The 11,229-nt window shown below is 38.3% G+C and overlaps 3 protein-coding genes across 3 annotated transcripts; 2 read left to right on the top strand and 1 right to left on the bottom strand.

The window, feature by feature from the left end:
* The first annotated feature begins 91 nt into the window (after positions 1–91).
* On the top strand, positions 92–2,303 carry LOC147507601 (V-type proton ATPase subunit c''2-like). Its single transcript, XM_086600327.1, has 4 exons — positions 92–630; positions 714–791; positions 1,502–1,672; positions 1,772–2,303. The coding sequence occupies exons 1-4, from the start codon at positions 515–517 to the stop codon at positions 1,941–1,943; spliced, it is 537 nt and encodes a 178-aa protein (XP_086456453.1). The 5' UTR covers positions 92–514; the 3' UTR covers positions 1,944–2,303.
* A 754-nt stretch (positions 2,304–3,057) lies between these two features.
* Positions 3,058–7,613, top strand: GNL2 (GNOM-like 2). Its single transcript, XM_086600326.1, is given in 3 exon segments — positions 3,058–4,303; positions 4,388–5,888; positions 5,891–7,613. Coding segments are annotated over 3 exon segments (4,194 nt in total). The 5' UTR covers positions 3,058–3,212; the 3' UTR covers positions 7,493–7,613.
* Positions 7,614–9,587: 1,974 nt separating this feature from the next.
* LOC147507599 (Alcohol dehydrogenase transcription factor Myb/SANT-like family protein) lies at positions 9,588–11,229 on the bottom strand. The gene has a single exon (XM_086600325.1). The coding sequence runs from the start codon at positions 10,912–10,914 to the stop codon at positions 9,727–9,729; it is 1,188 nt and encodes a 395-aa protein (XP_086456451.1). The 5' UTR covers positions 10,915–11,229; the 3' UTR covers positions 9,588–9,726.

Below are 11,229 nucleotides of genomic sequence, written 5' to 3'. Positions count from 1 at the left end.
GTCTGAGGTTCTTTTCAGTTTTAATTGTATTTTAATAATCGTTTTTTAATTTAGTTATTTAGGTTAGGAAGTTTTTCAGTGATAGGTAGTTGGAGGTGGTTTTTTTGGTTGGAAAAGCCTATCTACTTACAAGGCTTTTATAAATTCAGATTTGATTGATTGTTTTGTTATTTACATGTGAAAGATTAAAGAGTGAAAACACACCTTTTGTATAGGATCCAAAAGATTTATATTATAGTGTAAAGATGTTTGCCAAACTAGATTTAATGACTTGAAAATGAGACTGTGTGGAATGTTTGAGTGTGTTTGGTCATGTGGAGTGAAGATCCCCAGCCATCATATCAAGCTCCTTCATCGTTCTCATTAGTCGTTTTAACTTTTGGCGAGCATCAATCATTACGGTACAATGTTTTACTGATATTTCAACAAAATGCCGATATATTTCTTCAACATTGGTGACAGTCTGAACTTGTCTTTTAAAAAACAAGGCTAGATCTTAAAAAACTTCCCCGTAATGGATGCATCATCATCAAGCTCGTGGTCACGTGCATTGGTGTCGATTTCACCTTACACTTTCTCCGCCCTTGGTATCGCAATCTCTATTGGTGTTTCAGTCTTGGGTGCTGCTTGGTATAATTTTTTTTTTTAGTTTTGTCAAAAAAAAAAAAATTCTTCTTAAATTTTTGGTGAATTATTATTATTATTATTATTAGGGGGATATATATAACTGGAAGTAGTTTAATTGGTGCTGCAATTAAAGCTCCTCGAATCACTTCCAAGAATCTCATCAGGTATAATATTTATTTGACAACTTTTCTTTTTAATGAATTAGTTTGATTGATTGGTTTCAATTGGTTTTATTCATATGACGCTGAAATAGTCATACTATAGATGAGAGGCAAAACTGAATGCTAGCAATACATTAAAATGAAAATTTGACAATGGCTCGCTTCCAATGTTTCTATATAGAAAGAAAATCTGATTTAGAACTGTACTGTAAAAAAGAATGGAAGAGCATCCTTGAGAGTCTTCAGTGGTGTAAGCAGGGCTTTTCCTTAGGGTGGGACGAGAATTAGCTCGTTGGAGGACATCATGATTTTAGAATCAGTAAACCATGTATACTATCTTTTTTTTTTCTTCTTCTTCTTCTTGTGGTTTTAGGTTTCTTTTCATATATAGAGTTGCTTGACTTGACTAGTATATTCTGTGTACATAAATTTAAACATCTTTTCTTTTTCAGTTTTACCAGGAAAGCACTAAATTGGATTTGTGATTTCGTATATTGCCTATCGCGGTTAATATTTGGCAATGAATCAATGGCAAACTCATATTTAACGTGTGATTGTAGTAGGTGCCTAGAGCCACAAACACATGCATGAGTTTTATTGTCTTCAAAATAAGTCTGTAGTTCTAATATGAAGATGTTGGTTGGATGTCATCTATGGTCTTATCTTCTCAATGATTTAACTTTAAAAACTAGTAAGTATCCATTTGTTTTCAGTGTAATTTTCTGCGAGGCTGTTGCAATATATGGTGTTATTGTGGCAATCATCCTACAAACAAAGCTTGAAAGTGTGCCTGCATCCCAAATATATGCACCCGAATCTCTTAGAGCTGGATATTCAATATTTGCCTCGGGAATCATCGTGGGTTTTGCAAACCTTGTCTGCGGGTATGCTACTGCCCTTGCCGCCTTACTTCTTTGAGAACTTCGTTCTGAAAGGGAGAACAAGTATTTATTCACCTTTTTGTTTCCCCCATTTGGTAACAGGTTGTGTGTGGGAATAATTGGAAGCAGCTGTGCACTGTCGGATGCCCAAAATTCCTCACTTTTCGTGAAGATTCTAGTGATTGAAATCTTTGGTAGTGCGCTAGGATTATTTGGAGTGATAGTGGGAATAATCATGTCAGCTCAAGCGACATGGCCGTCAAAGATAGCATAAAATCACTACTAGCAAGCGGTGTCCTCGTGTCTCAAGTCCCGACTGTTCTTCTAACAGATATCCCGACTATATGCTGCTCATTTGGAGATCCTGATTATACGCTGCTCATTTGGAGACTACTCAAACATAGGTTATAAGATAGATGTACCAGTTCTGCGGTTTAACATTCACTGTTAATGTTAATCTGTTATATTATTTGATTATTCATGATATTCTACTTCTTTTTGTTTCCAATAAGTAGTTTGTTTAAAACTGTTTATAGTAAAAATGGAGGTAGGTGAAGGAGTATGCGATGTAAGATCCAGATACAATCAGATGGTTCTTCAAGATGAAGTAACTCTTCACTTTTTGCGAGTTCAAGATCATCTGTTGAAATTGATGTGTTAATTTGGCTAGGACGCAATTTCTGTAATAAGTTCTGTAATAAAATTCCCTCCAAAAGAAGCATTCCTAAATCCCAATGGTTCCTTTCAAACGCAACCTTAAATCCTTAATACACTAAAATACTTGCTACTGAAAGGGCAATATGACCATTACTATTTAAAGGACGTTTGTCAACATTGTAAACAGCTTCTTTTCACCATTAATTGAAGACTACTTTCTAAGTTTTTATGGCGGGTGATTTAGAAATGAGTAGTTCATATTCAGTTTATTCACCAAACATTATCGAAGTCCTATTTTTAAGTTCGCAGAGATATTCATTAGACACACGGACACAAATGGATTCATATGATTATTATATGTGTAGAACAAATACACTCGTCCGACAGTCACTGAGTCACAGCCCATACACAGAATTTGCTCATAAGACAATAGACAAGTTTTTGGAGTTTAATTTTTCTTTTATTAAGGATTGTCGTTGAAAAAGGTCCTGATTGGGTCAAACATAAATTAGTAGATGAGATGACTAAATTCCCTCTATTTCGTATTGACGCCAATGTTTTTCTTTGGATCCTAACTTTGCTCTCTTTCATGCGGTTAAAAATAGAGAAAGTAGTTAGGAAGTTAGTTATCATTCAGAATAGGATTGCGAGACAACCAATATGCATAATCGGATCATTTCCCTAGTTTGTTGCACCTCCTTTTCATGGTCCCAATTTATCTTGTAGTTTCTTAGCATTTGATTGAGCTAAAATCGCCTATTTCAAGAAGACTTTAACCTGCCATTATTATCATTTTGCCAAGCTTCCATTCTATAACTTTTTCTCACAGAATCTCAAGTCTTTTCAAATTTTCCTCAAAACCATTTTTCACTAATTTGAACCTCCAATGGCGAAAGCACTAGACATAAACCAAGACGACGAAGAAGAAGAGGAAAACGATGACTCTCTATGTCTACAAAATGGAAAGAGACTAACCAAATTAAAGAAGAAACAGCTTGCCATATCATGTATGTTGAACACCGAAGTCGGAGCTGTTTTAGCTGTAATTAGACGAGTGCCTGATGCTAATTCTCAATTCATAGCTGCAACAGAAGAGCATGGTGATTCTTCATTGTTACAGCATTTGAAATCTTTGCGGTCACTGATCTTTAATCCTCGACAAGAATGGCACATGGTAGATCCATCAACATATCTTGCACCATTCCTGGATGTTATACAGAGCGACGATATCCCTGCTTCTGCTACAGCTGTTGCTCTATCTGCCGTTCTCAAGTTTTTAAAGCTAGAAATCTTCAACGAAAAGACTCCAGGCGCAAGAGATGCTATAAACTCCATCGTCACTGGGATCACAAGTTGTCGTCTAGAAAAAACGGACACAGCGTCGGAGGAAGCGGTTCTTATAAGAATATTGCAGGTTTTGATTGGGATCATGAGAAACCGGACCTCATTTTTGTTAACTGACCATGCTGTTTGTACGCTTGTTAATACAAGTTTTCAAGTCGTGCAACAATCTGTGAGCAGAGGAGATTCACTTCAATGGAATGCCAGACACACAATGCATGAGCTAGTCCAAACAATATTTATTCGTTTACCAGAGATCGAGGCAAAGGAAGGCGAGAACTCTGAATCTGAAACTGAAGATGCTGACACGCCAAGCAATTTGGATTCTGGATATGGTGTTCGATGCGCTGTTGATATCTTTCAGTTTCTGTGTTCTTTGTTAAATGTTGTTGAAGTTGTGGATATGGATGGATCTACTGCAACCAATGCGGATGAAGATGTGCAGCTGTTTGCGCTCATTCTGATCAATTCTGCAATAGAGTTGAGTGGTGAAGGAATAGGAAAGCATCCGAAGCTTCTGAGGATGGTCCAAGATGATCTGTTTCACCATTTGATCCATTACGGAATGTGTTCGAGCCCGCTTCTTTTAGCAATGATTTGCAGCACGGTTCTAAACATTTACCACTTCCTTCGCAGGTGAAATGGGATAAAAATAAACTAATTTCAATAACTCAACTAAGGAAAAATGATATTGACAGTAAAATTATACTTCGTGTGCAGGTCTATCAGACTACAACTGGAAGGTTTCTTCACATACGTGTTGTTCAGAGTTGCAAATGGAGGCAACTCATCTCAATTACAAGAAGTAGCACTAGAAGGCTGTATTAGTTTCTGCAGGCAACCCACCTTTATCGTTGAGATGTATGTTAATTACGACTGCGATCCAATTTGCCAAAACGTGTTTGAAGATCTAGGAAAGTTGCTTTGCAAGAGAGCATTTCCAGTACAAAATAACCCGCTGTCCAGCATGCAGATTCAAGCTTTCGAGGGCCTACTCACCATGATTTATCACATCGCTGACAACATGGATGAAGATGAAAATTCAACGGCAAATGGATTCAAACCAGTTGTTGTTTCTGAGTACAAACCTTTCTGGATAAGCGAAAGGAAAAGCAGTGACGATATGGAGACTTGCATTCAGTCCCTGAGGATGCGGAAGGCACAGAAGAGGAAGATAATGATCGCCGCTGACCATTTCAATAGAGATGACAAAAAAGGATTGGAGTATCTAAAGATGGTTTATCTAGTCCCAGTTCCTCCAGATCCAAAGGCATTAGCTTACTTCTACCGGTTTACTCCTGGCCTAGACATGAACAAGATTGGGGACTTCCTAGGTGATCCTGACGAGCTCAACATCCAAGTCCTTAAAGAATTCACAAAGACATTTGAGTTCTCTGGTATGATCCTTGATAATGCTCTCAGAACTTTCCTCGAAACATTTAGATTGCCCGGAGAGTCTCAGAAAATTCAGAGAATCCTTGAAGCGTTCTCAGAAAGATTCTTTGATCAACAATGCTCAGAACTCTTTGTGAGCAAGGATGCGGTGTTCATTTTATGCTACTCGGTCATTATGCTCAACACCGACCAACACAATCCACAGGTAAAGAGGAAGATGACAGAAGAGGAGTTCATCAGGAACAATAGAGCCATTAATGGAGGGAAGGATCTTCCAAGAGAATACCTCTCTGAGCTCTTCCAGTCAATAGCGAGTAATGCAATAACACTTTTTGGTCAGTCAGGTACCTATCTAGAGATGAACCCAAACAGATGGATTGAACTGATTAATCGAACCAAATCCACTAATCCTTTCATCGTTTGTAACTACCATCACAGCCTAGGGAGAGATATGTTTGGTTGCATATCAGGACCAGCCATTGCAACCCTCTGTGCAGTCTTTGAGCAAGGTGATGAAGATGAAACTCTCAATGAATGTGTCGAAGGCCTATTCTCAGTTTGCAGAATTGCTAGGTTTGGACTGGAGGACACACTTGATGAGCTCCTTGCCTCTTTCTGCAAGTTCACCATGCTCCTAAATCCTTACGCTTCTGCAGAAGAGACTCTTTATGCCTTCAGTAATGACTTGAAACCAAGAATGGCAACCCTGGCAGTCTTCACTATCGCTAACAAGTTTGCAGACGTCATTCGAGGGGGATGGAGGAGCATTGTTGATTGCTTATTGAAACTCAAAAGGCTCAAGTTACTCCCCCAGTCTGTGGTCGAGCCGATTCCGACGCCAATTCACCATCCTCTGACATTGTAATGTACTTGAAATCTCAGTCTGGTGCTAACCGCCCATCTTTAGATGCTGGACATGGTAGCGCCCATCAAACATCTGGCTTGACTGGACGGTTCTCACACTTTTTGTCGTTAGACAGCACTGAAGAATCACTGGCACAAGCTGGGAGTGATTTTGAACAGAATCTGAAGATTATTAAACAATGTCGAATTGGGAACATCTTCAGCAATAGCTCCATCTTGCCTGTTGATTCGCTTCACAACCTTGGCCGCTCACTAATATTTGCAGCTGCTGGTAAAGGTCAAAAGTTTAGTACATCAGTTGAAGAAGAAGAGACTGTTGGTTTTTGTTGGGATCTTCTCATTACCATCACTATGGCCAACCTTCACAGGTTTCTATCGTTTTGGCCTTCATTCCAAGAGAACCTGGTTTTGGTTGCTCAATTACCCCTCTTCTCACCATGCCCATTTGCAGAAAAAGCAATCCTAGGCCTCTTTAAGGTTTGTCTAAAACTACTCTCCTCCTACAAATCTGAGAGATTCTCAGAAGAACATATCTTCAAGTCCATAAACCTAATGTGGAAACTTGACAAGGAAGTTCTTGATTCTTGTAGTCAAAGCATAACCAAATCGGTGAGTAAACTTATCACCGAGTGCCCTGCAAACATCCACAGTCAACTTGGTTGGAAATCAGTCCTTCACTTATTATCAGTCACAGGACGCCATCCTGAAACCTATGAGCAAGGAGTCGATGCTCTGATAATGCTAATGTCAGATGGGACCCATATATCACGGGTAAACTACGCATATTGCATTGATTGCGCATTTGGGTATGCTGCACTTAAGATTAGTCCATTGGAGAAGAGTTGGAAGATACTTGATTTGATGGTAGACTCAGTGAATCTATTAATTCAATGGTACAGGACAGGGTATTCGGATCCAGGAAGCAGCGCAAGTATAAGCAACATGAGCAGTACTTCCTCCTTCGATGAGTCTAAGTTACATAATGGTTCCACAATCAATTTATTCATGAAGCTAGCAGAATCCCTGAGAAAGACTAGTTTAGTACGACGAGAAGAGATAAGAAATCATGCAGTGTTAGCTTTACAACAAAGTTTCGTCTTAGCAGAAGAACTAGGCTTCACACCTAGCCACTGCATCAGTTGTTTCAACCTTGTTATATTTGCGATGGTGGATGATCTACATGAAAAGACCATAGAGTACTCGAGACGAGAGAATTCAGTAAAGGAGATGAGAAGCATGGTGGCAACACTAAAGTTAGGCATGGATCTGCTGAAAGAGGTGTTCTTGCAGTACCTGAGGCCATTAGCCGAGAGTCCAGGATTCCGAACATTTTGGTTGGGAGTATTGAGGAGGATGGATACATGTATGAAAGCTGAGTTAAGGGATAACTGTGAACTGATATTACATGAATCAGTGCCTGAGTTGTTGAGGGAGATGATCACAAAAATGATAGAGAAGGGGACTTTGGCACAGAGAGAGGATAACGATCTTTGGGACATCACTTACATTCAGATACAATGGATAGCTCCTTCACTGAAAGAAGAGCTATTTCCTGAAGATCAATGATACCGAAAGTTCACAAGCAATAGAAACTATAGCTAATCAAAACAATTCAGATAAAAAAATGATGATTATAGAAAGAGCATCTTTGGAAAAGGTGAAACATGCAATCTTTTTTTTTCTGCTACTGCCAAACTCCTCCAAATAAATTGTAAGATTCAATTTCAATAGAAACAGTTAGAAGAGAATGAAGCAATTAGCTAGTAGGCTCCCAAAAAGAAGAGAAGTTTACCGATAATTGCAAGAATCACATAATAAATTAGACAAAAAATGTATGACAGATTGCAATAACATAGGTCAATTTGTGTCCTAACATACTGGCCGCAGAACACTACAGTTATTATGCATTAGAGACAACACCTTGTTTATTACCATTGAAACGCTATGTTTTCGGGTTGGTGGCATGAAAAGTTATCAAGTGAGCAAAGCAAATGATCTGGGCAGAGGGGGGAGGGTTATGGCGGACAAAAACTAAGTTGGTTGGTTTTTTTTGTCTGTCCTCACCTATCCCTCTCTCTCTCTCTCCCTCCTTCCTTCCCTCTCCCTCTCCCTCTCCCTCTCAACCAAACCCTAACTCTCTCTCTCTCCCCACCCACAAACCCATCTCTCCCTCTCTCTTCTCCACCCTCCGCTCACGCCCCCACTGCTTAGTTTAGCAGTTATCTAGTAGAGAATTAAATAGTACAGAGTTCACAGATCAGGGCCATCAAATTCATAGTTCATCAGCCTACATTCAGCATGTGTACTAGCTAAACTTGCCATAATCAACTTGTTGAGGCCAACCCTAAAGTAATGAACCTTCTACTCTTTTGACTCATATTCTGAACATCAGATGCTCAAAGAAAAAGTCAGCATCAACCAAGGCCCAAAATATCGATATCGATGAATATATCGGTGTACCCAAAAACTGATATATATCGGATATATCCATTTTTTGGTGACCAGTCCAAACTATTTAAAATATCAGAAATATCAGATATAATATCAGAAATATCGATTATATCGGCGATATAAAGTTTTATATCGGTAATTCCGATATATATCGAGAAAAAAGGTTCTATATTCGGTAGATATATGTCGGAAATATTGATGTCGGTGTACCAAAATACCGATATATAGGATATATCAGCGATATTTTGGGTCCTTGGTATCAACCAACTCAACTAAGAAAATTGCATTTCACCTTCTAGTTGATGCACATTACCACTCTCTCCAGTTGTTTTCTTTGGTTGAGAAGGAAAGAGCATAATTGATGAACATTGTAGTAGACAAAATGCACAAGGTTCATTGGCAGCATAGGCCATAAATGGATACTATTCATAGTTTGGATGGTCATATAATAACAAAATGAAATGAAGATTCTCTAATTTAAGGTAATAAAACAAAACCAATAGAGCACAAAGGAATGGAATTAAAAGAGCCAATGTGGACCCTCTTAAAAGTCTCATGCCACATATATTTATTTTCCGGTAGAATTGCATATTAAGCAACTGCTAGCCAAACCTCCACAGGGAAAGGCCAAGTAATAGTCGAGCCTCATCACAGGAACTGCTTTCACCAAAGCCTATTGAATAATAAAGGCTGCCTGGGATAGGCAGGAGACCTGGGCAAACACTCCGCAATGACTGAATTTTCCAAATCCAATCCCCCAACTCGGCCATCTAAACCATTATTCTATCATCATGCGCTATTTCAAATTTGCATGTTTTTATTATCTGAAATTATGGGATATTATGGGATCGTATAATAACTTGATCAGTCAGGGTCATGATCACAATTGATGACAAATAAGTACAGTTCATTGCTAAATTCATACCAAAGGAAATGAATCACAATCTCAAAGAAATTCCTTTATAGTTTATACTAAGTCTGTCTTATAAAGTTACAATAATGTGATTCAGAAAAACTAACAGTGCATTTATGAATATAATTTATTTGAATCATGAATTTCCTACAATTTCTTTTCACAGATTAGTAACTCACCTACAAGAAAGCAAACAAAAATATCCAAAAAGACAAACAATAAAAAGCAAGAGAGCACTGAAAGCAAATATATTCAGTTTCTGATCTAATTTAGGCACAGTGATAATTCCATTAGGCGTTTATTGCACTAAAAGGAAACTTCATATTTGAAAAATAAAAAAAGGGCAAGCATTCAATATGTTACCACAATAACAGTAAACTACTGATTATGTCAATTAAGTTCGTTATTCGATACGGAAATGAAAAATGACATACATTCAACCACTAGTATTCTCAGTGGAAACATCAATCTCCTCATCATCGCCCTGCCGAATTTTAGCTATTTCTGCATGTGCTCGCTCCATGATCTGCCTCTTCTGCAATTCCAAATCTCTATGAAAATCCATCCTCATCTTCTCCAGTTCTACCATCTGTTGCCTCTTACTATTTTCAATCTTTTCGTAAATCTCTCCAAACTTCTTAATAGAATCTGCAAGCAATCTAAACGACGATCCTCCATGTTCAGTCTCTACAGACCTTGTTCTCTTAGGTGGAAGGCCATCCGAATCATCTCCAATACCCTCGGATGACTCCGAATTCCCCGGACTATCCCTCATTTCATCCAATCCATTCGAGCGATTCAAATAAGACTTTGGATTCATAAACACATACTCCCCAGAATCCAATCCACACGACAGTCCAGGAGGCTGCCTAGAAGACGAAGACGAACTCAAAAGTATATCCATCTTCTTAAAAAACGTCCACTTACTCGAACTCTCACCAGTTTCAGCTAACATCATCTTCTCCTTTTTATACTTCTTCTTCAATGTATCTAACCTATTACGACATTGAGTATCAGTCCTAACTTGTTTCGAACCATGTGAAACTTTCTTAGCTACTTCAACCCATTCTTCAGAACGTAAACTCTTTCTACCTAGCTGAAGAAACCTATCACCCCAAGCATCTAATAAAACAAATGTCGCGTGTTCACTCCAATCAGCTGGTGAATTCCTTCCACCACTACCAATACCAAAAGATTGTGGCTTTGATCCAGTAACAGATGGTGGTGTCGCCGCAGCAGCTATTCGCGGCGCAAACTCATACCCATAAGCTAAACTCTTCAATTTCCTTTTCTTTCTATGCCTTTCATCATTATCAACTTCTTTATTCCGATAAAATGCAATACCATCATCAATCCCATCTTCATCATCATCATCATCATTATCATTATCATCTTCTTCTTCTTGATTTGTTTCCCCAATAACTAACTCACTCCCATTTACTTCTTCATCCTCTTCTTCTTCCTCACCTAATTCTTCCTCCCCAACTTGTTCATCGTCATCACCATCTTCTTCTTCCTCTTCTTCCTCGTCATTATAACTAGAATTACGAGCTGGAACTTTGTGTCGATTTGATGAATATGGATTTGGGGGATACCTTGAATCATCTTCTTCTCTGTCATCCATTCTCCTCAAATTTTGAAAATTTTCAACTAAAAGTCTAGTTAAATGAAATTAAACTTTAATTTCGGACAATTGACAAGTCAATTTACCGGAAAATGATGAAAAGATTGAAACTTTGGATGTAAAGAAAAAAGACCTAATGATCTCAAAGTCTAGGGTTTTAAGGTTGGTGATAATGAGAAAGAGAGCCACTTGTTGTTGGGCATACAATTCTCTAGAGGCGTATAATTTCAGAATTATGCATTGTTTTTGCTAATCTACGCAGTCTACTTTTCTGTTTTTTTTTTTTTTTAAATATTTGAAGGCCTGGTTATTTCC

This window comes from Coptis chinensis, chromosome 3 (assembly GCF_015680905.1).
Source record: "Coptis chinensis isolate HL-2020 chromosome 3, ASM1568090v1, whole genome shotgun sequence".
NCBI lineage: Eukaryota > Viridiplantae > Streptophyta > Magnoliopsida > Ranunculales > Ranunculaceae > Coptis > Coptis chinensis.
The sequence above is the reverse complement of the archived record's forward strand: the minus strand, read 5'-3'. Positions and strand labels throughout refer to the sequence as shown.

Excerpts from the sequence above, each read along its gene's own strand:
- LOC147507601 (XM_086600327.1), top strand. The coding sequence starts at position 515 with ATGGATGCATCATCATCAAGCTCGTGGTCACGTGCATTGGTGTCGATT. Across the intron at positions 792-1,501 it reads ACTTCCAAGAATCTCATCAG|TGTAATTTTCTGCGAGGCTG; the intron begins GTATAATATTTA and ends ATTTGTTTTCAG. Across the intron at positions 1,673-1,771 it reads TTTGCAAACCTTGTCTGCGG|GTTGTGTGTGGGAATAATTG; the intron begins GTATGCTACTGC and ends ATTTGGTAACAG.
- LOC147507599 (XM_086600325.1), bottom strand. The coding sequence starts at position 10,914 with ATGGATGACAGAGAAGAAGATGATTCAAGGTATCCCCCAAATCCATAT.